General features: G+C 46.9%; 1 protein-coding gene across 1 annotated transcript; it reads left to right on the top strand.

Annotated features, from left to right (window-relative positions):
* Positions 1–11,080: 11,080 nt before the first annotated feature.
* LOC141088537 (mediator of RNA polymerase II transcription subunit 28) lies at positions 11,081–26,940 on the top strand. Its single transcript, XM_073574648.1, has 4 exons — positions 11,081–11,516; positions 17,467–17,533; positions 19,721–19,833; positions 26,607–26,940. The coding sequence occupies exons 1-4, from the start codon at positions 11,364–11,366 to the stop codon at positions 26,802–26,804; spliced, it is 531 nt and encodes a 176-aa protein (XP_073430749.1). The 5' UTR covers positions 11,081–11,363; the 3' UTR covers positions 26,805–26,940.
* The last annotated feature ends 474 nt before the right edge of the window (positions 26,941–27,414 follow it).

Raw genomic sequence — 27,414 nt, forward strand, 5'->3', positions numbered from 1 at the left:
ACTTTTTTTTTTTTTCCTCCAAGCGGTTTCTGATTTTTATGTCAGTGTGACTTTCCAGATGAATTAAACAGATTCATTAAATGCGACTATTTAAAAAAAAAAAGTTGCAAAATTTGGCACAATTCTACTCTTCTAGTCCTCCCTGGAGTGAATATATCAGTTATTTGGCTGCAACTTTTCCCATTTAAGCACTCGCAGAACCAGTTAGGAAAAAGACAGCTTGAGGTTATGCTCAAAACTCGAGTCTCATGTGCCATTTTGATGAATCTAGTGCAACAAAGTCAGCAAAAACCACAAGTTGAAAGACTTAAAGGGTTCAATTCATCATAAGCTGGGTATATTTTACTATCTGCCGTACATGTACTGTGCAAGTCATATGTGTATGGAGCTGGGCCGCAAAGTGTAAATGATTAAGTCACGGGTTTCCCTGAATCTTCTATATATCAATCTGCTCAGCTCCTGGTCACGCTGCAAAGCAGTTGTGGAGTTTCTCACTCAGGATGCTGTTTTCTCCTGATGTAGATTTACTGAATATATTAGTGGAAGGGATCTTCCTGGCATTTGTTCTCAGTAGATTCCTTTTGTATAGTTAATGGGGACCTGTCTCCTTGGAAAACGCCACCTTCAAGTCCACACTCACTGCAGCAAAACAAATCTGCTTCTCATATCTTATATCCTCCCTGTCTCGCAACCCTAATCAGCTATTCAGTAGTTTCAGTTGTCTCTTCCATCCCCCAGCACCCCCTCTCTCTCCTCTCATATCAGCTGCAGACTTTGCTTAATTCTTCAAGCAGAAAATTAACATCTGAGAAAGCTCAGGCCTACAGCCCTTCCTCATAACTCAGCCCTCCTCCTCCAAAACCAGTGTCTCTGCCATTATAGAAGACCAACTTTCCTCTCTACTCTCCAGATCACATCTCGCCACCTGTGCACTTGACTGATCCTGTCCCACCTCATACTAAACCTCACCAGTCTTCATCCCACCTCTTCAACCTCTCACTAACAACTGGGGTCTTCCCCCTTATGCTTTATATGTACCTTGATCACGCCCACCCTTGACCCATCCTCTGTATCTAGCTATCGACTCGTATCACTTCTCCCCTATGCCTCAAAACTACTGGAACAACACGTCCATCTTGAACTGTCCTCCCACCTCTCTTCCTGCTCCCTCTTTGACCACTTATAATCTGGCTTCCAGCTGCATCACTCCACTGAAACTGCCCTGACTAAGGTCACCAATGACCTACTAACTGCCTAAGCCAAGGGACACGACTGTCCTCCTCCTAGACCTGTCCTCTGCCTTCGACACAGTGGACCACTCCCCCTTACTACAGATTCGCTCATCTCTTGGCATCACAGACTTGGCCCTATCTTGGATCTTGTCATACCTAACAGACCGGACATTGTCTCCCTCTTGCACACCACCTCATCACCCCCTATCTATAGATGTCCCCAAAGGTTCAGTTCTAGGACCCCTGCTCTTCTCAATCTACACCTTTGGTTTTCAGTATCACCTCTATGCTGATGACACACAGATCTACCTCTTTGGACCTGATGTCACCTTCTTGCTTACCAGAATCCCAACATCTGTCTATTTCATCTTTCTTCTTAGCTAAATTTCTAAAACTTAACATGAACAAAATAGAATTTGTCACCTTTCCCCCATCTCTCTCAACCCGCCTCCCAACCGACCTGGCCATCAAAGTCAACGCCTGTTCACTCTCCCTAATCTCACTTGCTCGCTGCCTTGGGGTTATCCTTGACTCTCATCTCTCTTTCAAACAACATATCCAAGCCCTTTCCACTTCTTGCCAATTCCAACTCAAAAATATTTCCTGGATTCATGCATTCTTGGTTCAGGAATCTGCAAAAACAATAGTGCATGCCCCCATCATCTCCCATCTCAAAGACTACAATCTCCTGCTCTGTGACCTCCCTTCTAACACACTTGCATCCCTCAATACTATCCTAAACTCTGCTGCCCGACTAATACACCTATTCCCCCACCTCTTCTCCCTGTCAATCCCTTCACTGGCTCCTCATTGATTGACCAGAGACTCCAGTTCAAAACCACAATCATGGCATACAAAGCCATCCACAACCTGTCTCCTCCATACAGCTGTTGTGAGTTAGTCTCCCAACATCTATTCTCACCCACCATGGGAACCTTCATAAGAAACCTAAAGACTCACCTCTTCAGACAACCTGCAGTAACCCTTGTTCCATCATACTGCTGCACAAACAGCTCTACCCTCCCTATTGTAGCCTCACACATCCCTTGTAAACAGTGATCCCTCACGGGCAGGGTCCTATCTCTCCTCCTGTACCAGTCGATGACTTGTATTCATGATTATTGTACTTTTTTTTTTTACACTCTTTTAACATGTAAGGTGTCATGGACGTAATGGTGCTAGAAGAATAATCTGCCCTTTAATAGCAATATAATGTTCCCTGTCCGCCTTATTGAACATTCAGATATAGGGAGAAAATTAATCTCCTGAGAGCTGCTGGATCATTTACCCCTTCATGACCTTTGACGTACATTTACGTCAAAGTTTGTGCCTGTCTTTGATGCGGGCTTGCACACCGACCCACAACTTTTCCCCGCACATGATGGCAGATTTAATCAGTCACCATGTGCCTTTAACAGCCTTGAGTGTAGTGGTGCTCTGCCCGTGGCTGTTATCCGGTTACATCTCGCTGTCCATTACTAACGGTGGGATTTAACACGTGCCGGCCAGAAGTGCGTCATGCACCTTGACCATCAATGCACCTGACACGTGATCGTGGGGCGCAATTGGATTGTCGTGACAGCCGGGGGTCGGCAGAAGACCTCTGCACCTGCCATTACGATCCTACTGTGAGCACCGGCTTATGGCTGGCTTTCATAGAAGACTGTGATCTCTGCTACACACAGCAATGCTGATGCACAGGGGTGGATTAAGGGTAGCCAGGGCCCCGGGCTGTTCAGACTCCATAGGCCCTCCGGTCATGTGACGGGGTCGGGAAGTCACTAGTTTTCATGACGCATACGTGGCGGGAAGGGGTTAAATACTGAGGTAAAAAAACTCTGCAAATACGCAACGTGTGCACGAGGCCTCACAAATACTGAGGTAAAAAACCCCAAATGCTCAGTGTGTCCATGAGGCCTTACAAATACTGAGTGAAAAACTCACCAAATACTCAGCGTGTGCACGAGGTCTTACAAATAGTGGAAGGCTTCCACCCAACATCTAGTCCTGACTCACCTGTACCTAACATCGAAACCAGCTAATAGCCTGCAATCACCTGCTGACCTGGACCCATGACCTGTCAGACAAGTTACTTCACATGAGTCACACAGAGGCTTCTGCTTCATGAACTTCCCCAGATAGAAGAAGCAGCCTCCGATGTGCAGCCTGTGGCCGGATACACAGGAAGAGACGCTCCTCGTCACAGGCTGTGTCCAGCATGGCAGCAGAGGGGTTAACGCCACAGACAAGTCGCCGTCTCCTCACACACTGAACACGACGCTGCATCTGGCGACGAACAAGCGCACATTGCGCAATGTTAGTCATGTCCCAGATGTTCAGCATGTGGAGGACCAAGGGGGACCAAAAAAGACCCCAGGATTGGAACAGGAGCATGGGAAAGTGGACGGCGGTTGGAGGGGCAGGGTTTATATAGGGGTCGGAGTAAGTATATATATATATATATACACACAGACACATATTACTACATGCGGGCAGTGCACACATGCACAATCCTCAGGTTGTACAACTTCCAACTGGTCAAAACATTTCAGTATGCCAAGAAATATAGCAGGAATAAAATACATCTCATAGTAACTTGTGTGAGGCACAGGTGACAAGAACCCGCCATCTCGTGCCCACCTTACTAGAGGTGCCCACATATAACAAAGTTGATGGAAACAGATGCCTTCCACTATGATGATTGGCTACCGGCCGCCCGACCACACCCATTTCACAACTAGTCACACCCATGTCCACGCCCCAACCACACCCATTTAGCACTGCTGATCACACTGACTGGTACTGAGGGCACAGTGGCTGGTACTGTGGGCACATTGACTGGTACTGAGGAAAAGAGAGAAAGAAAGAACAGAGAAACAAAAAAAGAACAGAGAGAAAGGAAAAAAGAACAGAGAAAGAAAGAGGGGATAGAAAAAAAGAACAGAGAAAAAAAGAAAGAGAAAGAAAGAGGGGAAAGAAAGAATAGCGAGGGAGAGAGAAAGAAAGGGGAAAGAATGAACAAAGAGAAAGAAAGAGAAAGGTGAAAGAAAGAATAACGAGAGAAAAAAAGAAAGAAAGGGGAAAGAAAGAACAGAGAGGGAGAAAGAGAGGGGAAAGAAAGAACAGAAAGTGAAAGAAAGAAAGAAAGAACAGAGAAAGAAAGAAAGAAAAAGACAAGGAAAGAGGGGAAAGAAAGATTCTATAAAGATACTATACCAGCTCACATTGTAGTGCCCACCTGAGCCTCCTGGTGCAGGACATATCATGATCCACTCACATGGCCGACATCCCCGAGTCCAAGGCGATCCCGCTGTCCGCGCTCTCAAAGGAGGACATGGTGATGATCTGAAGCATTCCCTGAAGAGCCTCCATGGTTCCGTCACAATCTCCTCTGGTCATTTACATCTCATAGTAACTTGTGTGAGGCACAGGTGACAAGAACCCGCCATCTTGTGCCCACCTTACTAGAGGTGCCCACTGCCCACATATAACAAAGTTGATGGAAACAGATGCCTTCCACTATGATGATTGGCTACCGGCCGCCCGACCACACCCATTTCACAACTAGTCACACCCATGTCCATGCCCCAACCACACCCATTTAGCACTGCTGATCACACTGACTGGTACTGAGGGCACAGTGGCTGGTACTGTGGGCACATTGACTGGTACTGAGGAAAAGAGAGAAAGCAAGAACAGAGAGAAACAAAAAAAGAACAGAGAGAAAGGAAAAAAGAACAGAGAAAGAAAGGGGATAGAAAAAAAGAACAGAGAGAAAAAAAGAAAGAAAGAAAGAGGGGAAAGAAAGAACAGCGAGGGAGAGAGAAAGAAAGAGGGGAAAGAAGGAACAAAGAGAGAAAGAAAGAAAGAGAAAGGTGAAAGAAAGAATAACGAGAGAAAAAAAGAAAGAAAGAACAGAGAGGGAGAAAGAGAGGGGAAAGAAAGAACAGAAAGTGAAAGAAAGAACAGAGAAAGAAAGAAAGAAAAAGACAAGGAAAGAGGGGAAAGAAAGATTCTATAAAGATACTATACCAGCTCACATTGTAGTGCCCACCTGAGCCTCCTGGTGCAGGACATATCATGATCCACTCACATGGCCGACATCCCCGAGTCCAAGGCGATCCCGCTGTCCGCGCTCTCAAAGGAGGACATGGTGATGATCTGAAGCATTCCCTGAAGAGCCTCCATGGTTCCGCCACAATCTCCTCTGGTCATTTTCCATCACGTCACTTCCGATAGAATGTCATGTGCGAGTTTTCAAGTGCTCCTTGGGGCTCCGCCATATACTCCTGTGTCCACGGGAAAAGTAAGCTCCAGGTCGGGGCAGTGGGGCAGACTCTCAAAATCTGGTACGGTTGGGAGGTATGAATGCTCCCCATCATACACCTTGTACACACATGGCTCCGCACACCTCATTCACACACTGTTCCGCTTTGTATGCCTCGTACACACGGCTTCGCTCCGTACACCTCGCACACACAGCTCCATTCAGTACACACATCGTAAACCTCGTGCACATGCGGCTCTGCTCCGTACACCTTATACACACACGGCCACACTCTGTACACCTTGTACACACATGGCTCTGCTCTGTAAACCTTGTACACATGCGGCTTTGCTCCATACACCTCATACACACATGGCTCCGCTCCGTAAACACATGGCTCAGGTCTGTACACTTTGTACACACAGGGATCCGTTCCGTACACCTCGTACACACGCGGCTCCTCTCCGTACACCTGGTACACATGCGGCTTCGCTCCGTACACCTCGTACACACACACGGCTCCGCTCCGTACACGCGTGGCTCCGCTCCGTACACCTCGCACACGTGCAGCCCCGCTCCGTACACCTCGCACACGTGCAGCTCAGCTCTGTACACACAGGGCTCCGTTCCGTACACCTCGTACACACATGCGGCTCCGCTCCGTACACCTCGTACACACACGCGGCTCCGCTCCGTACACCTTGCACACGTGCAGCTCAGCTCTGTAAACACAGGGCTCAGCTCTGTACGCCTCGTACACGCGCGGCTCCCCTCCGTACACCTCTCGCGTGCGCAGCTCTGCTCCATACATCGCGCGCGGCTCCGCTCCGCACACCTCGTACACACACGGCTCCGCTCCGTACACTTCGTACACACACGGCTCCGCTCCGTACACTTCGTACACACACGGCTCCGCTCCGTACACTTCGTACACACACGGCTCCGCTCCGTACACCTCGTACACACACGGCTCCGCTCCGTACACCTCGTACACACACGGCTCCGCTCCGTACACCTCGTACACACACGGCTCCGCTCCGTACACCTCGTACACACACGTGTCCGCTCCGTACACTTCGTACACACACGGCTCCGCTCCGTACACTTCGTACACACACGGCTCCGCTCCGTACACTTCGTACACACACGGCTCCGCTCCGTACACTTCGTACACACACGGCTCCGCTCCGTACACTTCGTACACACACGGCTCCGCTCCGTACACCTCGTACACACACGGCTCCGCTCCGTACACTTCGTACACACACGGCTCCGCTCCGTACACTTCGTACACACACGGCTCCGCTCCGTACACCTCGTACACACACGGCTCCGCTCCGTACACCTCGCACATTCGCGGGTCTGCTCCGTACACCTCGCACACACATGCAGCTACATCCATCCTGTAAACCCCTCCTGACCCCACACATACTTTCCTCATCCAGCACCATGACAACCAGCACAGCAGAGTCCCGCATACAATACAATGATGGCTGTGTGCACAGGACCTGTGATGAAGTCACAGGAGGGGAGGAGTCAGGGGTCACATGATCAGGGGCCTCTACTGAAACCCCTGACTCCTCCTGTGACCTCATCACAGGTCGTGTGCGCACAGAGCAGGGATTTATCAGTGAGGGGCTGGCGCTGCGGTGGCCGGTGGGTCTGGGAGGGGGAGGAAAGGGTTGATACATGGGGGCGTGGCGCTATGGTGGCAGATTATAATGGGGCAATTTTCCCTGGGCTGGTGGGACCCCCACACCACTGGTCACAGACCGCTCCCGGCACTTTATCCCCCGGAATACTGTGATCGAATGCGATCACAGCATCCTGGGAGCAAGCAGAGGGCTGACAGCCCCTCTGCCTTTGGATCGGAGACCCCCGCGGCGTGACGATCGCTGCTATGGCAATCCGACAACACCCGGGTACCAGAGCTGAGAAACTTCCTGTCATGCGCAGTGCATGATCAGGAAGTCTCTCAGGTCAGTGTGCAGAAAGTGCAGCGCTGACAGCTTCTATAGCATGCAGATCTTCATCTGCATGCTATAGTCTAAGCGATCAGCCTGCAAAAAATGATTGTCCCATGGTGGGACAACATGTAAGAGATAGAATGAAGTAAAAAAAAAGTTTAAATAACTGTAAAAATATTTTTAAAAAATCTATATTCTATAATTGTAAAAATATTTAAAAAATAAAAAAAATCAATATTCTATCACTAAATAAATATTTGAATTAAAAAAATCTAAACAATAAAAGTACACATATTTGGTATCGCTGTGTCTGTAATGACCTCTCCTATAAAACTGTCTCACTAGTTAACCCCTTTAGTGAACCCAGTAAAAAAATAAGCAAAAAACAATGCTTTATCATCATACTGCCAAACAAAGTGTAATAACACGCGATCAAAAAGACGGATATAAATAAACATGGTACCGCTGAAAACGTCATCTTGTCCCACAAAAAAAAATAAGCCGCCATATAGCTCCATCACCTGAAAAATAAAAGTGATAGCTCTCAGAATAAAGCAATGCAAAAATAATAATTTTTTATATAAAAGTTTTTATTGTATAAAAGCACCAAAACACAAAAAATGATATAAATGAGGTATTGCTGTAATCGCACTGACCCAAAGAATAAAACTGCTTTATCAATTTTACCACACGTGGAACGGTGTAAACGCCCCCCCCCCCCCAAAAAAAAAAGAAATTCATGAATTGCTGGCTTTTGCTCATTCTGTCTCTCAAAAAACGTCATGTGCCAAAAAATGGTCCCGCAAAAAACAAGACCCCACATGACTCTGTGGGCCAAAACATGGAACAATCATAGCTCTCGAAATGTGGTGATGCAAAAATTATTTTTTTGCAATAAAAAGCGTCTTTTAGTGTGTGACAGCTGCCAAACATAAAAACCCGCTATAACGCCTCTTTCACACTTCCTGATATTTCCGGTACCGGAGATGTCAGTGTCCATGTGTGTAATACTTATGGCACACGTGTGGCATGCGTGTGCAGCATCAGTACCACATGGACGGGCGCCAGGGAAGAAGCGTTACAGTAAGCACTGTTCCCCGGCGCCGGATGCTGATCTTGTCATTCTCCCCTGCTCTGCGGGCGATCAGCACAAGAAGCGGAGACTGATGAGAGCTATAATCAGCACCCGGCGCCGGGGAACAGCACTTGCTGTAATGCTTCTTCCCCGGCGCCGATGCGTGTCGCATGGATGACATCCATGTGTGTTATGCGTATGCACGTGTGATGGATGTTTTGTGGCCAGCGACGACATTGAAAAACGGACATGTCAGCATGTTTTGCCCATGGACACATGGTCTGTGGAACACACTGACATGTGCACAGAGCCATTCACTTGAATAGGCAAATAGCGCTCCGTTCCTCCTGAGTCTCTTCACATGGCTGTCCAATGGTATAAAATTCTGTGACATACCCATGGTGTCAATATGATCACTGCACCCCTAGATGAATTCACTGAGAGGTGTAAGTCATAAAATGGGGTCACTTATGGGGGGTTCTGCTGTTTTGGCACCTCATGGGCTCTCCCAGTGAGTCATGGCACCTGCAAACCATAACAGTAAAATCTGGCGCTGCTTCCCTTCTTAGCTCTGCCATGCGCCCAAACAGTGGTTTACCCCCACATATGGGGTATCAGCGTACTCAGGACACATTGCACAATAATTCTTGTGGTCCAAATTCTTCTGTTACCCTTGGGAAAATAAAAAATTGGGGTCGAAAAGATCATTTTTGTGGAAAAAATTATTTTTACATTTTTATGGCTCTACGTTATAAATGTGTGTGAAGCACTTGGGGGTTCAGAGTGCTCACCCCACATCTAGATAAGTTCCGTAAGGGGTCTAGTTTCCAAAATGGGGTCACTTGTGGGGGTTTCCACTGTTTAGGCACATTAGGGGCTCTCTAAACGTGACATGGCGTCCGATCTCTATTCCAGCCAACTTTGCATTGAAAAGTAAGACTATGTGCACACGGAGTTTTTTGCCTCTGCGGATTTTGTAGTGAAAACTGCAGATAAATCTGCAGGATTAAAGTCCTGTGGTTTATGTGCGGTTTTACACCTCATAATGGATGAAAAGAATTGACATGCTGCGGATTGTAAACTGCAGCAAAACCGTGCGGAAAAATCCGCAGCATGTGCACAGCGGTTTCCAGTTTACCATTGAAAGCAATGGTACTGTACAACGCAGCTAAATCTGCTGCGGACCAACAGGACCAGAAACGCTGCGGATCCGCAGCAGAATCCGCACCGTGTGCACATGGCCTAAAACGGCGCTCCTTCCCTTCCGAGCTCTGCCATGCGCCAAAACAGTGGTTCCCCCCCACATATGAGGTATCACCGTACTCAGGACAAATTGCACAACACATTTTGGGGTCCAGTTTCTCGTCTTACCGTTGGTAAAAAAAAAAAAAATTGGATTTGAAGTAATTTTTTTGTGAAAAAATTTAAATGTTCATTTTTTTGAACATTCCAAAACTTCCTGTGAAGCACCTGAAGGGTTAATAAACTTCTTGAATGTGGTTTTGAGCACCGTGAGGGGTGCAGTTTTTAGAACGGTGTCACTTTTGGGTATTTTCTATCATATAGACCCCTCAAAGTGGCTTCATATGTGATGTGGTCCGTAAAAATAAAATGGTGTTGTAAAAAGGAGAAATCGCTGGTCAACTTTTAACCCTTATAACTTCCTAACAAAAAAAAATTTGCTGCTCCCAAATTGTGCTGATGTAAAGTAAACACGTGGGAAATGTTACTTAGTAAGTTTTTTGTGTGCTGTGTCTCTGTGATTTAAGGGCATAAAAATTCAAAGTTGGAAAATTGTGAAATTTTCAAAATTTTTGCCAAATTTCCGTTGAAATTTTACCACTGACATGAAGTACAATATGTCACGAGAAAACAATGTCAGAATCACCGGGATCCATGGAAGCGTTCCAGAGTTATGGCCTCATAAAGGGACAGTGGTCAGAATTGTAAATATTGGCCGGTCATGAACGAGCAAACCACCCTTGGGGGTAAAAATATGGGGGAACCACAGAAGTTCGGATCTCCCCACTTCTCCCTATTGCTGCATTCCCTCTGGATCAGTCCGTCATTGTTACTGTCAGTGACATCTGTGATCTGTATGTCAGCCCTTCTCATGCACAGCACCATGGAACCAATGGTGCTATATAAATAATAATAATTCGTAAAAATACGATGTATGAAAATAGAAACTAATCCGCTCAGAAAGCAGCGGAACGAGATAAGAACCAAACCGCCAGGATTATGGGGTTTTTTGGTCGCTGCAACATTGGAAAGTGGCATCAATAAAAACCCCTGGGGGCAAAGAATAACCCTCAGCCCCCGAAAAATGAGAACTCTACAGGAAAATGGCGACGTGATATGTATCTTATCACAACTGTAGAATATAGACTCCAGTCTGGTTCTTTGACCCCTAAAAAAAAGGAAAGGAAAAAAGTTCTGGCTGTTACATCTATGACTGTAGAGCAGTGACTGTCATCTTCTGCTCATGCGCACAAGTGCAGGCCGGGACGGTCCAGCCCTGTATCCATGACTCCCCACCAGTCTGAGCCGCTCGGGCCCTGCTCTCGTTTCCCTGTGCTATGGCGCCATCTGGTGGCTAAAAAAAAAACACGGCTGTAGCTGTTATTCCACGCTTTGCCGCTGTGTGGCGATTCCCAGCTCCGGACATACTTTGTTGTTGGGAAGCACATTCTCTTCCGAAAATAAAGCATTAAAAAAAATCAGTTACCAAATCAATGATGGCGGCGTAGGGCGCATGCCAGTAGTGGTTGTGCAGGAAGACGTCCGGTGACGTCAGTAGCCCTGTTCTGTTCTTCTGTCTCATGGCGTCTTCTCTCAGCGGGATGTTCTCCGGGCAGCCTCCCGGGCCTCCGCCGCCCATGCAGCCTGGAGCAGGGCCTGGCCTGATGTCCACTCCTCCCGGGGCGAAGAACACCAACAGCACCCTGGTGGACGAGCTGGAGTCCTCGTTCGAGGTAGGAACGTGCAGACTGGAAACTGGGGCCGTCCGACTACAACTCCCAGCATTCCCTGATGACGTCAACATGCTGGGAGTTGTAGTTCCACAGCAGCTGCACAGTCTGCACTGCAGATGATGGAGGAGGGACAGGTGTATATTAGTAGTCTGCAGCCTCACTACAAGTCCCAGCATGCACACAGGACACTGGTGCTTCTCTCCCCCAGCTCTGGAGCACTGCAGCCCCCCCCCCCAACAGCTCTGGAGCACTGCAGCCCCCCCCCCCCCCCCAGCAGCTCTGGAGCACTGTAGCCCCCCCCCCCCCCCAGCAGCTCTGGAGCACTGCAGCCCCCCCCAGCAGCTCTGGAGCACGACAGCCCCCCCCCCCCCCCGAGCACTGCAGCCCCCCCCCCCCCCCGAGCTCTGGAGCACTGCAGCCTCCCCCCCCCCCCCCCCCCACAGCAGCTCTGGAGCACTATAGCCCCCCCCCCCCCCCGAGCTCTGGAGCACTGCAGCCCCCCCACAGCAGCTCTGGAGCACTGCAGCCCCCCCCCCCCAACAGCTCTGGAGCACTGCAGCCGCCCCCCCCCCCCAGCAGCTCTGGAGCACTGCAGCCGCCCCCCCCCCCAGCAGCTCTGGAGCACTGCAGCCCCCCCCCCCCCAGCAGCTCTGGAGCACTGCAGCCCCCCCCCCCCCAGCAGCTCTGGAGCACTGCAGCCCCCCCCCCCCCCCGAGCTCTGGAGCACTGCAGCCCCCCCCCCCAGCTCTGGAGCACTGCAGCCCCCCCCCCCCCCCAGCTCTGGAGCACTGCAGCCCCCCCCCCCCCCCCCCCCCAGCTCTGGAGCACTGCAGCCCCCCCCCCCCCCCCCCCCAGCTCTGGAGCACTGCAGCCCCCCCCGGCTCTGGAGCTGTATACCTAACATCTTGGTCTGAGGGAAGAGATGATTTGTATTTTGCCTCCTCTATGGCAGACCCCGCTGACTTCTGTAACGGCGGCTCCGGTGTATTACCGGGGAGTTAGATGGAGGGGTCTGCAGGCCGCCATGTCGGGAACACCGGGGTCTATGCACCACAATAACCAGCATTCCCTCTGTTCTAAGGGTGTGCTCACATTTTGCTCTGTCACCGTTCCTTGTCCCTGTTGGGGCTTATGTCCGAACCTCCCCGAAAAACGGGTTTCGGACGCATGAGCTGACGGGGCCATAGACTATAATGGTGGTGACAGGGCGAGCGTGGGCTCTGACGTGCGTCATTTTCAGGTGTATGTGACTACTGGAGGCGGCCGCTCGGACAGAGGAGACTGTGTCTAGTAGGTGTTCACGCCCGAAAATGATGGACGTTCGAGCCCATGCTCGCTCTGTCAGCACCATTGTAGTCTATGGCCCTGTTGGCGAATATGTCCGAATCCTGTTTTGTGGGGGACGGTGAAGTAACCATCGACAGCGCCGCTGACCGGGGGGATAGACGCAATGTGAAGGCACCCTAAGGTATGTTCACACTGAGTGAAAAACAATTGGAAAACTTCCTATTCATTTCTATGGGAAATCCTCTGTGCTGTTCATATGATGAGGGTTTTCCTTTTAGAGTAGCTGCTGTTTTCATTTCTATGTCATGAATTGATAGGACACATGAAGATTAGACACGTTGTAATACATCAGAGAAATCTGCTTCTTTCTTATTCTCAAAATCCCATTACTGAGACAGAAGACAGTTCACTGTAGAGAGGAGGGGGGAGGAGCTCTGCCTTTAGCCCCTCCTCCCTCATCTACATAGAATCTTATCGGCACCAACTGTCTTCCGTCTCATTAATGTAACAATGAATTCCAATTTTAACCAAGAATTGATTATTTTTAAAGTGATCAGTCCAGGAGGAGAAGAAATCAGATTTCTCTGAAAACATAGTTGTTGGACTTGTTTCCACTCAAGAAAGTATTGTGTGAACGTGTCCTAATGGTTTCCAGTGGTTTGTTAGGGTGATGCTGGGTGCGGCCACACAGAGACTTTTTCCATCACACAAGTTGGCGCAGTCTGAGATCGGTTACTGACTTAGGATAAAAGCCAAACCAGAATCTGTTTGCTGACACATGTTTGGAAGGTGTAACTCCCCCTCAGTGCAAAGCATGAGATCTGATTTGGTGTATGAGAGGCATCTGACTTGGGTCTACGGGGTAACAATCTCCATGTTTAGAGTGACATGTCTAGAATGCCAGTGTAAGGAGACTTAAAGGCCATACAATGCTCCTGGGAGGTATGTCACTCTCCACAAAGAGAGATGCCACCCTTTAGACCTCAGTCAGAGGCCTCTCCATACAGCAAAATTAGATCTCATGCTTTGCACTGAGGAGGGGTAATATCTCAAAACACGTCTGCAAGTTGAGATTTTGGTTTGACTTTTATCCAAAGTCATATGGCAAGGCTCGTTAAAGGGTCGATACTTAATTTTAGGATCGCTACTTCCAGTAGATGGCGCTAGAGTTCAAGTCCTCTTACTCTCTGAAGAGACAATTTGCATATTTAATTTCCCAGAGGAGCATTGTATGGCCTATAAGCCTCCTTACCCTGGCATGTCGCTCTCCAGGAGGAGAAACAGGGCACTTACATGTAAGTGCAGCCAATTTACATCTATGGTGTCTAACCTGTTAGGAAATCACAACTCTCTGCATGTGAAGATCAGCTCTCCACCCTCCTGTCAAAATCATGGGCGGACATACCGCCGGTTCAACCTGTGCAACTGCACAGGGGCCCAGAGCCTCCAGGGGGCCCTGCAAGGCGGCTAATGAGGAGGGCAATTTGGCCGATTTCTCCGGGCCCGAGGGGCAATGATATGATGGGGTGATGGGGAGAAGGCCGTGATGGGGAGAGGGCAATTATGGGATGGTGGGGGAAAATGAAATGATGATGGGGTGGTGGGGGAGAATGCAATGATGGTGGTGGAAAGGGCAATGAATGGGGGAGGTGGAGGTGGTGGAATGGGCAATGATGGGAGTGGTGGGGGAGAAAGCCAAAATAGTGGTGGGGGAGAAGAAAATGATGGCTTGGGGGAGAGGACAATAATGAGATGTGAGGGGAGGAGAACAATGAGGCGTGTGGGGGATTGGGATGGGAGGAAGGGGGACTTATAATTGCCTTAGGAACAGGGGGAGGTGGAGGAAGACATTATTATTATTACTTACTATGTCTAACACAGTCCCTAATTATATAGTGTACTCACTAATTCTGTATAACATCATCCTTAGTTACATAGTTTCCTCTTTTATTATGTATAACACCGTCCCTTATTACGTACCATCCTCTCTAGTTATATATGGTGCCGTCCCTTATTATATACCTTCCTCTGCTGTTATGTACAGTGCTGTCTCTTACATAGTGTATTCTTGCCCTCTTTTATTACATAGTCCCCTATCTTTTTAGATATAAAATGACTGCTGATCGAGGAGCCGGTGACCAGGCTACCAGTCCATCAGCTCCTCCATTAGAAAAGAAGCTTTCCCATGCTCCATCAGCCATCATTGCATTATACAGCTAACAAGACAGGACGGTAAGTAATAAAAAACAGGGCTCTATATAATTCAAAATGCAAGGGACCGTACTGTACATAACGAGAGGGCACACTGTAAGGGACAGCAATATACATAATAAAGGAGATTATGTAATATATATACATGTATGTGTGTGTGTGGCTATATACACACGTAGCTTTGACGCCATAAAAGGAGGGGGGCCCAGACACATTTCTTGCACAGGGGCCCCAAGCTGTCAGTGTCCGCCCCTGGTCAAGATCACACCTCACCACTTGTACGCTTGACCCACTCCCGTCCCACCTCATCCCTAACCTTGCCACAGTCTTCATCCCAACTCTAACACACCTCTTCAACCTTTCACTTACAAATGGTGTCTTTCCCTCTTAATGTGTACAAACTGTAAAGCGCTGCGTAATATGTTAGCGCTATATAAAAATAAAGATTATTATCCTTTAAACATGCCTCAATCACACCCATCCTCAAAAAGCCCTCCCTCGACCCATCCTCTGTGTCTAACTATCGCCCGATATCTCTTCTCCCTTATGCCTCAAAACTACTGGAACAGCATGTATATCTTGAACTGTCCTCCCACCTCTCCTCCTGTTCCCTATGTGATCGGTTACAATCTGGCTTCCGACCACATCACTCAACTGAAACTGCCCTAACTAAAGTCACCAAGGACCTACTAACCGCCAAGAGCAAGCGACACTACTCTGTCCTCCTTCTCCCGGACCTGTCTTTCTCCTTTGACACCGTGGACCACTCTCTCCTGCTACAAATTCTCTCATCTCTTGGCATCACAGGCTTGGCCCTATCCTGGATCTCATCATACCTAACAGACCGAACATTTAGTGTCTCCCTCTCACACACCACCTCCTCACTGCGCCTCCTGTCTGTTGGTGTTCAAGGCTCAGTTCTAGGACCCCTACTCTTCTCCATCTACACCTTCAGCCTGGGACAGCTCATAGAATCCCACGGTTTGCAGTATCACCTGTACGCCAATGACACGCAGATCTACCTATCTGGACCTGACCTGACCTCACCTCCTTACTGACCAAAATCCCACAATGTCTGTCTGCTGTTTCAGCCTTCTTTTCTGCTCGCTTTCTCAAAGTGAACATGGACAAAACAGAATTCATCATCTTTCCCCCATCTCACTCTACTCCTACACCAGACCTATCCATCATTGTGAATGGCTGCTCGCTTTCCCCAGTCCCGCATGCTCTGTGCCTTGGGGTCTTCCTCAACTCTGCCCTCTCTTTCAAACCACATATCTAAGCCCTTACCTCCTCATGCCGCCTCAAACTCAATTATTTCCCGGATCCGCGCATTCCTCAACCATGAAACCACAAAAACACTAGTGCATGCCCTTATCTCCTGCCTCGACTACTGCAACCCCCTACTCTCTGGCCTCCCCTCCAGCACTCTGGCACCACTCCAATCCATCCTGCACTCTGCTGCCCGACTAATCCACCTGTCTCCCCGTTATTCCCCAGCCTCCCCCCTATGCCAGGCCCTTCAATAGCTTCCTATTGCCCAGAGGCTCCAGTTAAAAACCCTAACCATAACATACAAAGCCACCCACAACCTGTCTCCCCCATACATCTGTCACATGGTCTCCCGGTACCTAATCGCACGCAACCTTCGATCATCTCAAGATCTCCTCCTCTACTCCCCCCGTATCTTTTTCCCACCACAACCACATACAAGACTTCTCCTGTGCTTCCCCCATACTCTGTAACGCTCTGCCGCAACACATCAGACTCTCACCAACAACGGAAACCTTCAAGAAGAACCTGAAGAACCACCTGTTCCGACACACAACCAGCACGACCTGCTCTACCCTCTCCTACTGTATCCTCACCCATCCCTGTAGACTGTGAGCCATCGCGGGCAGGGTCCCCTCTCCTTATGTACTTGTGTGTCCCTTGTCTTACAAATGTTTATTATACTTGTCTATATTTCTCATTTCACATGTAAAGTGCCTTGGAATAAATGGTGCTATATAAATGTATATTAATAATGTGTTAGGGCGTGCTGGGAGTTGTAGTTTTGTAACAGCTGGAAATCACTGAAATACGGAAGAAATTGTTAGTGTTTCCAGTACTCGGCGCATTGGGACAACGTCTGGTCTGTGCGCCCTGAGCTATACACAGCATCCCTTACTACAATGTTTCTACTTTAGGGGTGTTTCACCCCAATCCTTCCCTGACTGCCCGGCCGTGCATGGAGATCAGACATGTCCCGTCCTCTTCTGGGTGCTTGCAGGGCAGCCATGTTCCTGCCCACTGTCAGTTTCATGGTTTTCCGCAGCATGTTGGAGATGGCAGCTGTCACTCACACTTGCTCCACAGAGAAGGACTTCTAGTCGGGGCAACGCTGTAACATGGCCGCCTCAGAAATGGTATAATCCATTGTAGATGTAATTCGTTTTCCTCTCTATTACAGGCTTGCTTTGCTTCTCTCGTGAGCCAGGACTATGTGAACGGCACAGACCAGGAGGAGATCCGCACAGGTAACATACGCCGAGATGCTGAGTCTCTGTCGTTTATAGGGATTTTACTTCTTTTACCAAATTTATCCAAATAGCTCTCCATACAAACCAGGTGATGGCACCATGGCTCAGAGGTCGTTATTACTCATTATTACCTTTTTTGATGCTGCTTTGGCTTTTGTTGTCTAAATTACATAGTGGGGAAAAAAGTATTTAGTCAGCCACCAATTGTTCAAGTTCTCCCACTTAAAATGATGAGAGGCCTGTAATTGGCATAATAGGTAGACCACAACTATGAGAGTCAAAATGAGAAAACAAATCCAGAAAATCACTTTGTCTGATTTGGCAAGAATTATTTTTCAAATTAAGGAGGAAAATAAGTATTTGGTCATCTAAAAACATGCAAGATTTCTGGCTCTCATAGACCTGTAACTTCTTCTTTAAGAGGCTCCTCTGTCCTCAACTCATTACCTGTAGTAATGGCACCTGTTTGAACTTATCAGTATAAAAGTCACCTGTCCACAACCTCAAACAGTCACACTCCAAACTCCACTATGGTGAAGACCAAAGAGCTGTCGAAGGACACCAGAAACACAATTGTAGCCCTGCACCAGGCTGGGAAGACTGAATCTGCAATAGGCAAGCAGCTTGGTGTGATGAAATTAACTGTGGGAGCAAAAATAAGAAAATGGAAGTCATAAAAGACCACTGATGATCTCCCTCGATCTGGGGCTCCACGCAAGATGTCACACCATGGGGTCAAAATGATCACAAGAACGGTGAGCAAAAATCCCAGAACCACAAGGGGGGACCTAGTGAATGACCTGCATAGAAATGGGACTGCCGTAACAAAGGCTACTTTCAGTAACACACTATACCGCCAGGGACTGAGATCCTCCAGTGCCAGACGTGTCCCCCTGCTTAAGCCAGTACATGTCCGGGGCCGTCTGAAGTTTGTTAAAGAGCATTTGGTTTATCCAGAAGAGTATTGGGAGAATGTCATATGGTCTGATGAAACCAAAGTAGAACTGTTTGGTAGAAACAAAACTCGTCGTGTTTGGAGGAGACTGTATGCAACTCCGCATTCTAAGAACACCATACCTACTGTGAAGCATGGGGATGGCAACATCATGCTTTGGGGCTGTTTCTCTGCCAAGGGACCAGGACGACTGATCCGTGTACACGAAAGAATGAATGGGGCCCATGTATCGTGAGACTTTGAGTGCAAATCTCCTACCATCAGCAAGGGCATTGCAGATGAAACGTGGATGGGTCTTTCAGCATAATGATCCCAACACACACCACCAGGGCAACGAAGGTGTGGCTTCGTAAGAAGCACATGAAGGTCCTGGAGTGGCCTAGTCAGTATCCAGGTCTCAACCTCATAGAAAACTTTTGGAGGGATTTGAAAGTCTGTGTTGCCAAGCAACAGGCCCAAAACATCACTGCTCTAGAGGAGATCTGCATGGAGGAATGGGCCAACATACCACCAACAGTGTCGCCAACCTTGTGAAGACTTACTGAAATCGTAATTGGATTTGTTTTCTCATTTTGACTCTCATAGTTGTGGTCTACCTATGATGTCAATTACAGGCCTCTCTCATCTTTTTAAGTGGGAGAACTTGCACAATTGGTGGCTGACTAAATACTTTTTTTCCCTCACTGTATGTGAAGAACTACAGATCCAATGATTCCTCTTCCACCACACAGACATTTCTTATAGTTAAAAAGTAATTACTCACATAACACAGCTCCGGTACTGAAACTGTTCAGTCTGCTGCCCAGCTTGAGAAACACAATCCATTAAGAGACATGGAGGCTGAGGAGAGATGTGGGATCAGTGGAAAAGAGAGGTTTATGATGTGTGACGGCCTGTACTCGATGGTGGGGAGATTACAGCGTACTGGACGTAATACAAGGAGGGAATAAATGCCAGGAGCGTGGAAATGTGACTGCATTTGTGAGAGAATTTAGATAAATCACCATAAACTCATGTGAGCTCCATTTATACTTTTTTTTTTTTTCTGAAAGTGTCCGTTATTCCAGATAGGCACAGAGACGTAGCAGACGGTCCCCTTACTGCTGAAATGTTTTGAAAGCGCTTTACTGCAAATGTCTGTCTACAGCCCCAGCCCAGGGGTCCATGCTGCGTCTGTTATGTGGTAGCACCAGTCTGAAACGTTCCCGGTCTTCTTCTCTCCTCCTCAGGTGTTGAACAGTGTATTCAGAAGTTCCTGGATGTGGCCAGACAAACAGAATGTTTCTTCCTACAGAAGAGATTGCAGCTGTCTGTCCAGAAGCCGGAGCAGGTTATTAAGGAGGTGAATATCCTACTGTGAGGACCATGTCATCTCCTCACTACTCCTAAGGATGATGTCTCCATAGCAAACTGGCTTATCTCAAAGAGGTCTCCAGGACTTAAACCCCATACACATTTGATTAATGTCAGCTGAGCCCACTGATATCTCCAGGATTGTCCCACAGTCTGTGTCTGGAATTCCTCTGACAGTTTGTTGGGGGGGCATAATGAAATGGAAGGTCTGATTTTTGGCCTGCCGATCGCATTGTCTCCCTGAGATAATCTGCAGCCAGACGTGCCAGGCGATGGCTCCCTCATAGAAAACGCGGGACGCGCGCCTCATGTGTATGAGAGAGGCGGCTGGAATGTCTGCCATCTGAATGATTGCTCAGCCAACAGACATCCAATGTGTTAAACATGTTTAAAAGAGACTGTTGGCGCTGAAGACTGTTCCAACCATGAACAGGCGCTTGGTGCACCATTGGTGTGGCCAAACAGTTCAGTGCACCTTTTCACATACTTGTTTTCACTTTTATCAGCGCCCTTTTACTGACTTTATAAAGCCAGAGCTGTCAATCAAAATAGAGGGGGTGAAGATGGTGGGAAACTGCACGGGACTGTTTGCCACATCAGAATAGTCATTCTCTGCTGACAGATTCCCTTTAAACATTCATGACCTGTCCTTAGGGCCCGTACTGATTAGTGCTATGAAAGGGCCAAAGCTGCAGCCCCATTCACCGCCACACTTGTATGTACAGGGCTGCAATAAGGGAGTTGTGCCACTAAGTCTGAGTTCACACGTGGCGTTTTTTTCGCGTTTCCGCGGCGGTTTTAACCGCGCGATTTTGCCGCGAAAACGCGAAAAATAAGCATCCCATGCATTCCTATGGGATTCCGCAATGCTGTACTAATGCTGCGGTTTTTACCGCGGTGGAATCGCTTCGTGGTAAAAACCGCAGCATGCTCATTAATTTGCGGAATCGCGGCGATCCCGCACCCATAGGAATGCATTGTTCCGTTTACTTTCCGCATGTGGCTGTGCACACCATGCGGAAAGTAAGCAGAGCATTTGCGGATGGTACCCACGGTCCGGAGGAGAGGAGACTGTCCTGTAAAAAATAGAATTTAAAAATAAAAAATATTGTTATTCTTACCTTCCGGCGTCCCGCGCAGTCTTCCCGCTTCTCTTCACGCTCTCGTTCCCAGTAATCCTTTGCGAAAATGCCCACGATGGCGTCCGTTCTCGCGGGATCGCGAAGTCTCGCGGTCATTCGCACGACGTCATCGCGAATTACCGCGAGACGTCGCGATCCCGCGAGAACTGACGTCATCGCGGGCATTTTCGCAAAGGATTACTGGGAACGGATGCGCGGGACGTCGGAGGGTAAGAATAACACCATTTTTTATTTTTTTTACATTTTATCTTTTACTACTGATGCTGCATAGGCGGCCTCAGTAGTAAAAAGTTGGTCACACTTGTCAAACACTATGTTTGATGAGTGTGACAACCTGTCAATCAGTTCTCCAAGCGATGCTACAGATCGCTTGGAGAACGCTAGCATTTTGCAAGCTAATTACGCTTGCAAAATGCTAGTTTTTCCGCTGGAAAATTGCGGGAATTTAAAATGCGATTTTCCCGCGGACTGGAATTCCGGAATTCTCGCGGTAATTTCCGCGAGAGTTCCGGTACGTGTGCACTTAGCCTTACAGGCATAACACGCTATATAAGACATGTGCGGCCCCATCCAGCCATGCCCAAGAAATAAAACCGTATATCACTTTACCTGGAGGGTTATCTATCTACCTGTGTACCCTAACAGACCTTACTGTAAGACAACATGGTCGCTCAGGTGGCAATAGTATCCATTGTAAGGCTGATGGAGCGCTGTGGGGGAACTAAAGGTTATGTCCACACTTTGCATGTTTGTGGCTGATGTCCCGTGTGGATTTGCATGTGGAAATACAGAAAGTAATACAGTACCAGCTAACTGACATGATAAATCTCATTTGTACAGTTAGGTCCATATATATTTGGACAGAGACAACATTTTTCTAATTTTGGTTCTAGACATTACCACAATGAATTTTAAACAAAACAATTCAGATGCAGTTGAAGTTCAGACTTTCAGCTTTCATTTGAGGGTATCCACATTAAAATTGGATGAAGGGTTTAGGAGTTTCAGCTCCTTAACATGTGCCACCCTGTTTTTAAAGGGACCAAAAGTAATTGGACAGATTAAATAATTGTAAATAAAATGTTCATTTCTAGTACTTGGTTGAAAACGCATTGTTGGCAATGACTGCCTGAAGTCTTGAACTCATGGACATCACCAGACGCTGTGTTTCCTCCTTTTTGAGGCTCTGCCAGGCCTTCACTGCGGTGGTTTTCAGTTGCTGTTTGTTTGTGGGCCTTTCTGTCTGAAGTTTAGTCTTTAACAAGTGAAATGCATGCTCAATTGGGTTGAGATCAGGTGACTGACTTGGCCATTCAAGAATATTCCACTTCTTTGCTTTAATAAACTCCTGGGTTGCTTTGGCTTTATGTTTTGGGTCATTGTCCATCTGTAGTATGAAACGACGACCAATCAGTTTGGCTGCATTTGGCTGGATCTGAGCACACAGTATGGCTCTGAATACCTCAGAATTCATTCGGCTGCTTCTGTCCTGTGTCACATCATCAATAAACACTAGTGACCCAGTGCCACTGGCAGCCATGCATGCCCAAGCCATCACACTGCCTCCGCCGTGTTTTACAGATGATGTGGTATGCTTTGGATCATGAGCTGTACCACGCCTTCGCCATACTTTTCTCTTTCCATAATTCTGGTAGAGGTTGATCTTGGTTTCATCTATCCAAAGAATGTTCTTCCAGAACTGTGCTGGCTTTTTTAGATGTTTTTTAGCAAAGTCCAGTCTAGCCTTTTTATCCTTGATGCTTATGAGTGGCTTGCACCGTGCAGTGAACCCTCTGTATTTACTTTCATGCAGTCTTCTCTTTATGGTAGATTTGGATATTGATACGCCTACCTCCTGGAGAGTGTTGGTCACTTGGTTGGCCGTTGTGAAGGGGTTTCTCTTCACTATAGAGACTATTCTGCGATCATCCACCACTGTTGTCTTCCGTGGGCGCCCAGGTCTTTTTGCATTGATGAGTTCACCAGTGCTTTCTTTCTTTCTCAGGATGTACCAAACTGTAGATTTTGCCACTCCTAATGTTGTAGCAATTTCTCGGATGGGTTTCTTCTGTTTTTGCAGCTTAAGGATGGCTTGTTTCACCTGCATGGAGAGCTCCTTTGACGCATGTTTCCTTCACAGCAAAACATCCTAAATGCAAGCACCACACCTCAAATCAACTCCAGGCCTTTTATCTGCTTAATTGAGAATGACATAATGAAGGGATTGCCCACAAATGTCCATGAAATAGCCTTGGAGTCAATTGTCCAATTACTTTTGGTCCCTTTAAAAACAGGGTGGCACATGTTAAGGAGCTGAAACTCCTAAACCCTTCATCCAATTTTAATGTGGATACCCTCAAATGAAAGCTGAAAGTCTGAACTTCAACTGCAGCTGAATTGTTTTGTTTAAAATTCATTGTGGTAATGTCTAGAACCAAAATTGGAAAAATGTTGTCTCTGTCCAAATATATATGGACCTAACTGTACGTTGCTGATCATTTTTGTGCAGAAATTGACGCGTTAATCCGTGTTGTGGAATTGTAGATTTCACTTTCTGCAACGCATAGTCTGAAATCTGTTTCAATTTCCCAGCAAAACAGCTCATGTTACATACTGATAAGATGCAGAAGAATCAAATGCAAATCTGCTATTCATGGAGATATCCTACAGGGATTGTCCAGAAGGATTAGAAAACCATGGCTGCTTTATTCCAGAAACAGCTGTCCACGTTAATTTCCACGAAGCTGAGCTGCAGTACCAGACATTCCTGGCTGACAGATATGACACTTTCTAGAAGAAAGTAGCCATGTATTTTAGATCCTAGAAAACCCCTTTAAATATAACCATAGTAGACATCAGGGCTATGGAGTCGGTAAGCCAAACCTGCGACTCTGACTCCTCAATTTCCCTTACACCGACTCCGACTCCTCAATTTCCCTTACACCGACTCCACGACTCCGACTCCCACATATATTGCTTATATTTAAGTGAAAAATTTATTGTAGTACAATGTGAACATCAGACATTTAATCATTTCTATGATCCAATAATCAAGATATTTAGAACATAATATTTATTGGAATACAACTTTAGAACACAAAACTGTAATAAATTGTAAATATGTAATACACTGTATACATGTACATGTATACGGTACAGACCAACGTTTGGACACACCACCTCATTCAGAGTTTTCTTTTCATGACTATGAAAATTGTAGATTCATTCTGAAGGCATCAAAACAATGAATTAACACATGTGGAATTATATAAAGTGTGAAAGAACTGAAAATATGTCTTATATTCTAGATTCTTCAAAGTAGCCACCTTTTGCTTTGATTACTGCTTTGCACACTGTTGGCATTCTCTTGATGAGCTTCAAGTGGTAGTCACCAGAAATGGTCTTCCAACAGTCTTGAAGGAGTTCCCAGAGATGCTTAGCACTTGTAGGCCCTTTTGCCTTCACTCACCCCAAACCATCTCGATTGGGTTCAGGTCTGGTGACTGTGGAGGCCAGGTCATCTGGCGTAGCACCCCATCACTCTCCTTCTTGGTCAAATAGCCCTTACACAGCCTGGAGGTGTGTTTGAGGCCGTTGTCCTGTTGAAAAATAAATGATGGTCCAACTAAACACAAACTGGATGGAATAGCATGCCGCTGCAAGATGCTGTGGTAGCCATGCTGGTTCAGTATGCCTTCAATTTTGAATAAATCCCCAAGAGTGTCACCAGCAAAGCACCCCCACACCATCACACCTCCTCCTCCATGCTTCACGGTGGGAACCAGGCATGTAGAGTCCATCCGTTCACCTTTTCTGCGTCGCACAAAGACACGGTGGTTGGAACCAAAGATCTCAAATTTGGACTCATCAGACCAAAGCACAGATTTCCACTGGTCTAATGTCCATTCCTTGTGTTCTCTAGCCCAAACAAGTCTCTTCTGCTTGTTGCCTGTCCTTAGCAGTGGTTTCCTAGCAGCTATTTTACCATGAAGGCCTGCTGCACAAAGTCTCCTCTTAACAATTGTTGTAGAGATGTGTCTGCTGCTAGAACTCTGTGTGGCATTGACCTGGTCTCTAATCTGAGCTGCTGTTAACCTGTGATTTCTGAGGCTGGTGACTCGGATGAACTTATCCTCCGCAGCAGAGGTGACTCTTGGTCTTCCTTTCCTGGGGCGGTCCTCATGTGAGCCAGTTTCTTTGTAGCGCTTAATGGTTTTTGCCAATGCACTTGGGGACACTTTCAAAGTTTTCCCAATTTTTCGGACTGGCTAACCTTCATTTCTTAAAGTAATGATGGCCACTCCTTTTTCTTTACTTAGCTGCTTTTTTCTTGCCATAATACAAATTCTAGCAGTCTATTCAGTAGGACTATCAGCTGTGTAGCCACCAGACTTCTGCACAACACAACTGATGGTCCCAACCTCATTTATAAGGCAAGACATCCAACTTATTAAACCTGACAGGGCACACCTGGGAAGTGAAAACCTTTTCCAGTAACTACCTCTTGTAGCTCATCAAGAGAATGCCAAGAGTGTGCAAAGCAGAAATCAAAGCAAAAGGTGGCTACTTTGAAGAACCTAGAAAATAAGACACAGTATTTTCAGTAGTTTCACACTCTTTTGTTAATTATATAATTCCACATGTGTTAATTCATAGTTTTGATGCCTTCAGAGTGAATCTACAATTTTCATAGTCATGAAAATAAAGAAAACGCTTTGATTGAGAAGGTGTGTCCAAACTTTTGGCCTGTACTGTGTGTGTGTGTGTGTGTGTGTGTGTATAATAAACACACACACTATGACTTATCTCGGCTAAGATAAACCCTAGACCCTCAGGCTTCATTCACACTATGGGCGTAGCCAGGATCAAACCTAGGGGGGGAGGCAGAATCTCATACTGTTCCGCAGAATTTCATACTGCACACCTCAGCTGCTGCAGAACCTCATACTTCACACCCCTACACTTGAAAATAAAGCCTGCATCTTAAGAAGATGTGGTGATAAATGCAGTCTATTTATTCCAACTATCAGTTGATGTTACTGAAGATGAGCAATGCCTGTCCTGGGCGTCCTTTTGGGCAGCTATGAGATGTACCTGACTGGTGCTAAAAAAAGGAGTGTTAGTCTGTGTGCTATCCAGCTTTCATTCTTTTTGGTACAGATGTGATATGGATAAATGGATAGATAGAGCAGATTTCTAATCTACTTTTGCTATTGAAAACATTATCTATGAGCTCGTGATGCGGTTTTTTTAAAAAGCTGATCTGCTTTTGCAACTGAAAAACGTATCCTGGAAAAACGCTGTGTGTGAATGTAGCCTTAAATCAGGAATAGAACAGCCATTTATAGGACATTTCATAACTTTCCCAAATTCATATGAAAAAATATTCAGCACATTCTGCATTGAACTACTGTACCCAATTTATTATATATTTTAGGAGTCGGTCCATTTTATACCGACTCCAACAAAATGAGCACCGACCACGACTCTGACTCCACAGCCCTGGTAGACATAACAGCAAACCTCCTCCTGCCAGGAAGCATTGTTTGCTGTTTGCCATCATCAAACCCTTGCTACAATATAAATTGCCTTTTTTTTTTTCTACATTTGCTCCTGATAGGATGTGACAGAACTGAGGAGCGAGCTGCAGAGGAAGGAAGCGCTCATTCAGAAGCACCTGGCTAAGCTACGGAGCTGGCAGCAAGTCCTAGAGGAGATTAATGGTCCGCCTAAGAAGCCAAGCGAAATGCCACAAGGGCCTCTGGCATTCCTGGAGCAAGCCTCTGCCAATATCCCTGCGCCAATGAAGCAGACGTGACCTGAAGGACAAATTGTAAAGAATTTTTTGTTTGTTTTTTATACTATATTTTGGAAAGGGGAGTCATCGGTTTGGACTGGGGAAGATTTCTGAGGAATTTTTGTGTCATCGTTCAATTAAAAAATGCTTCTATAAACTGGTGTATTTCAGTGTTTCTTAATGTTTCCAAGTCTCAGATTTAAAAAAGCTAAAATACTCTGTCCTGCGCAGTAAGTGTCACATGTATGACGGGCAGAGAACTGAGGTGGTGCAAAAATAATAGAAGTGTCCATCTGAGTACATGATAGAGAAAGGAAAGCGTACCTTGCGCAGATCGTAGTAAGAGTGTTGTTTTTTACCTGAGCGTGTTGTGTCAGAGCAGGCACAGCGCTGAGGAATAATGAGGTGATTCTGATTTTCTGTTGCTCCACCTGCTGGACTCTGACATCCAGGCAGAAATCCAAGGAAGGGAGAAAAATCGGGGTTTGGTTCAGTGCTGCCATGGATGATGAGGTGATGTACCACTGGGGTCATTGTATAAAAGCTTTCATCGTTGCTTCGTGTTTCTGAGACGGTCTAGCCCCTTCATCAGGCTGGACTATATACACGATGAATACCCATGATTTTATAC

Source organism: Dendrobates tinctorius, unplaced genomic scaffold (assembly GCF_039654945.1).
Source record: "Dendrobates tinctorius isolate UK_male_01 unplaced genomic scaffold, ASM3965494v1 ptg000039l, whole genome shotgun sequence".
In the NCBI taxonomy this organism is placed as follows: domain Eukaryota; kingdom Metazoa; phylum Chordata; class Amphibia; order Anura; family Dendrobatidae; genus Dendrobates; species Dendrobates tinctorius.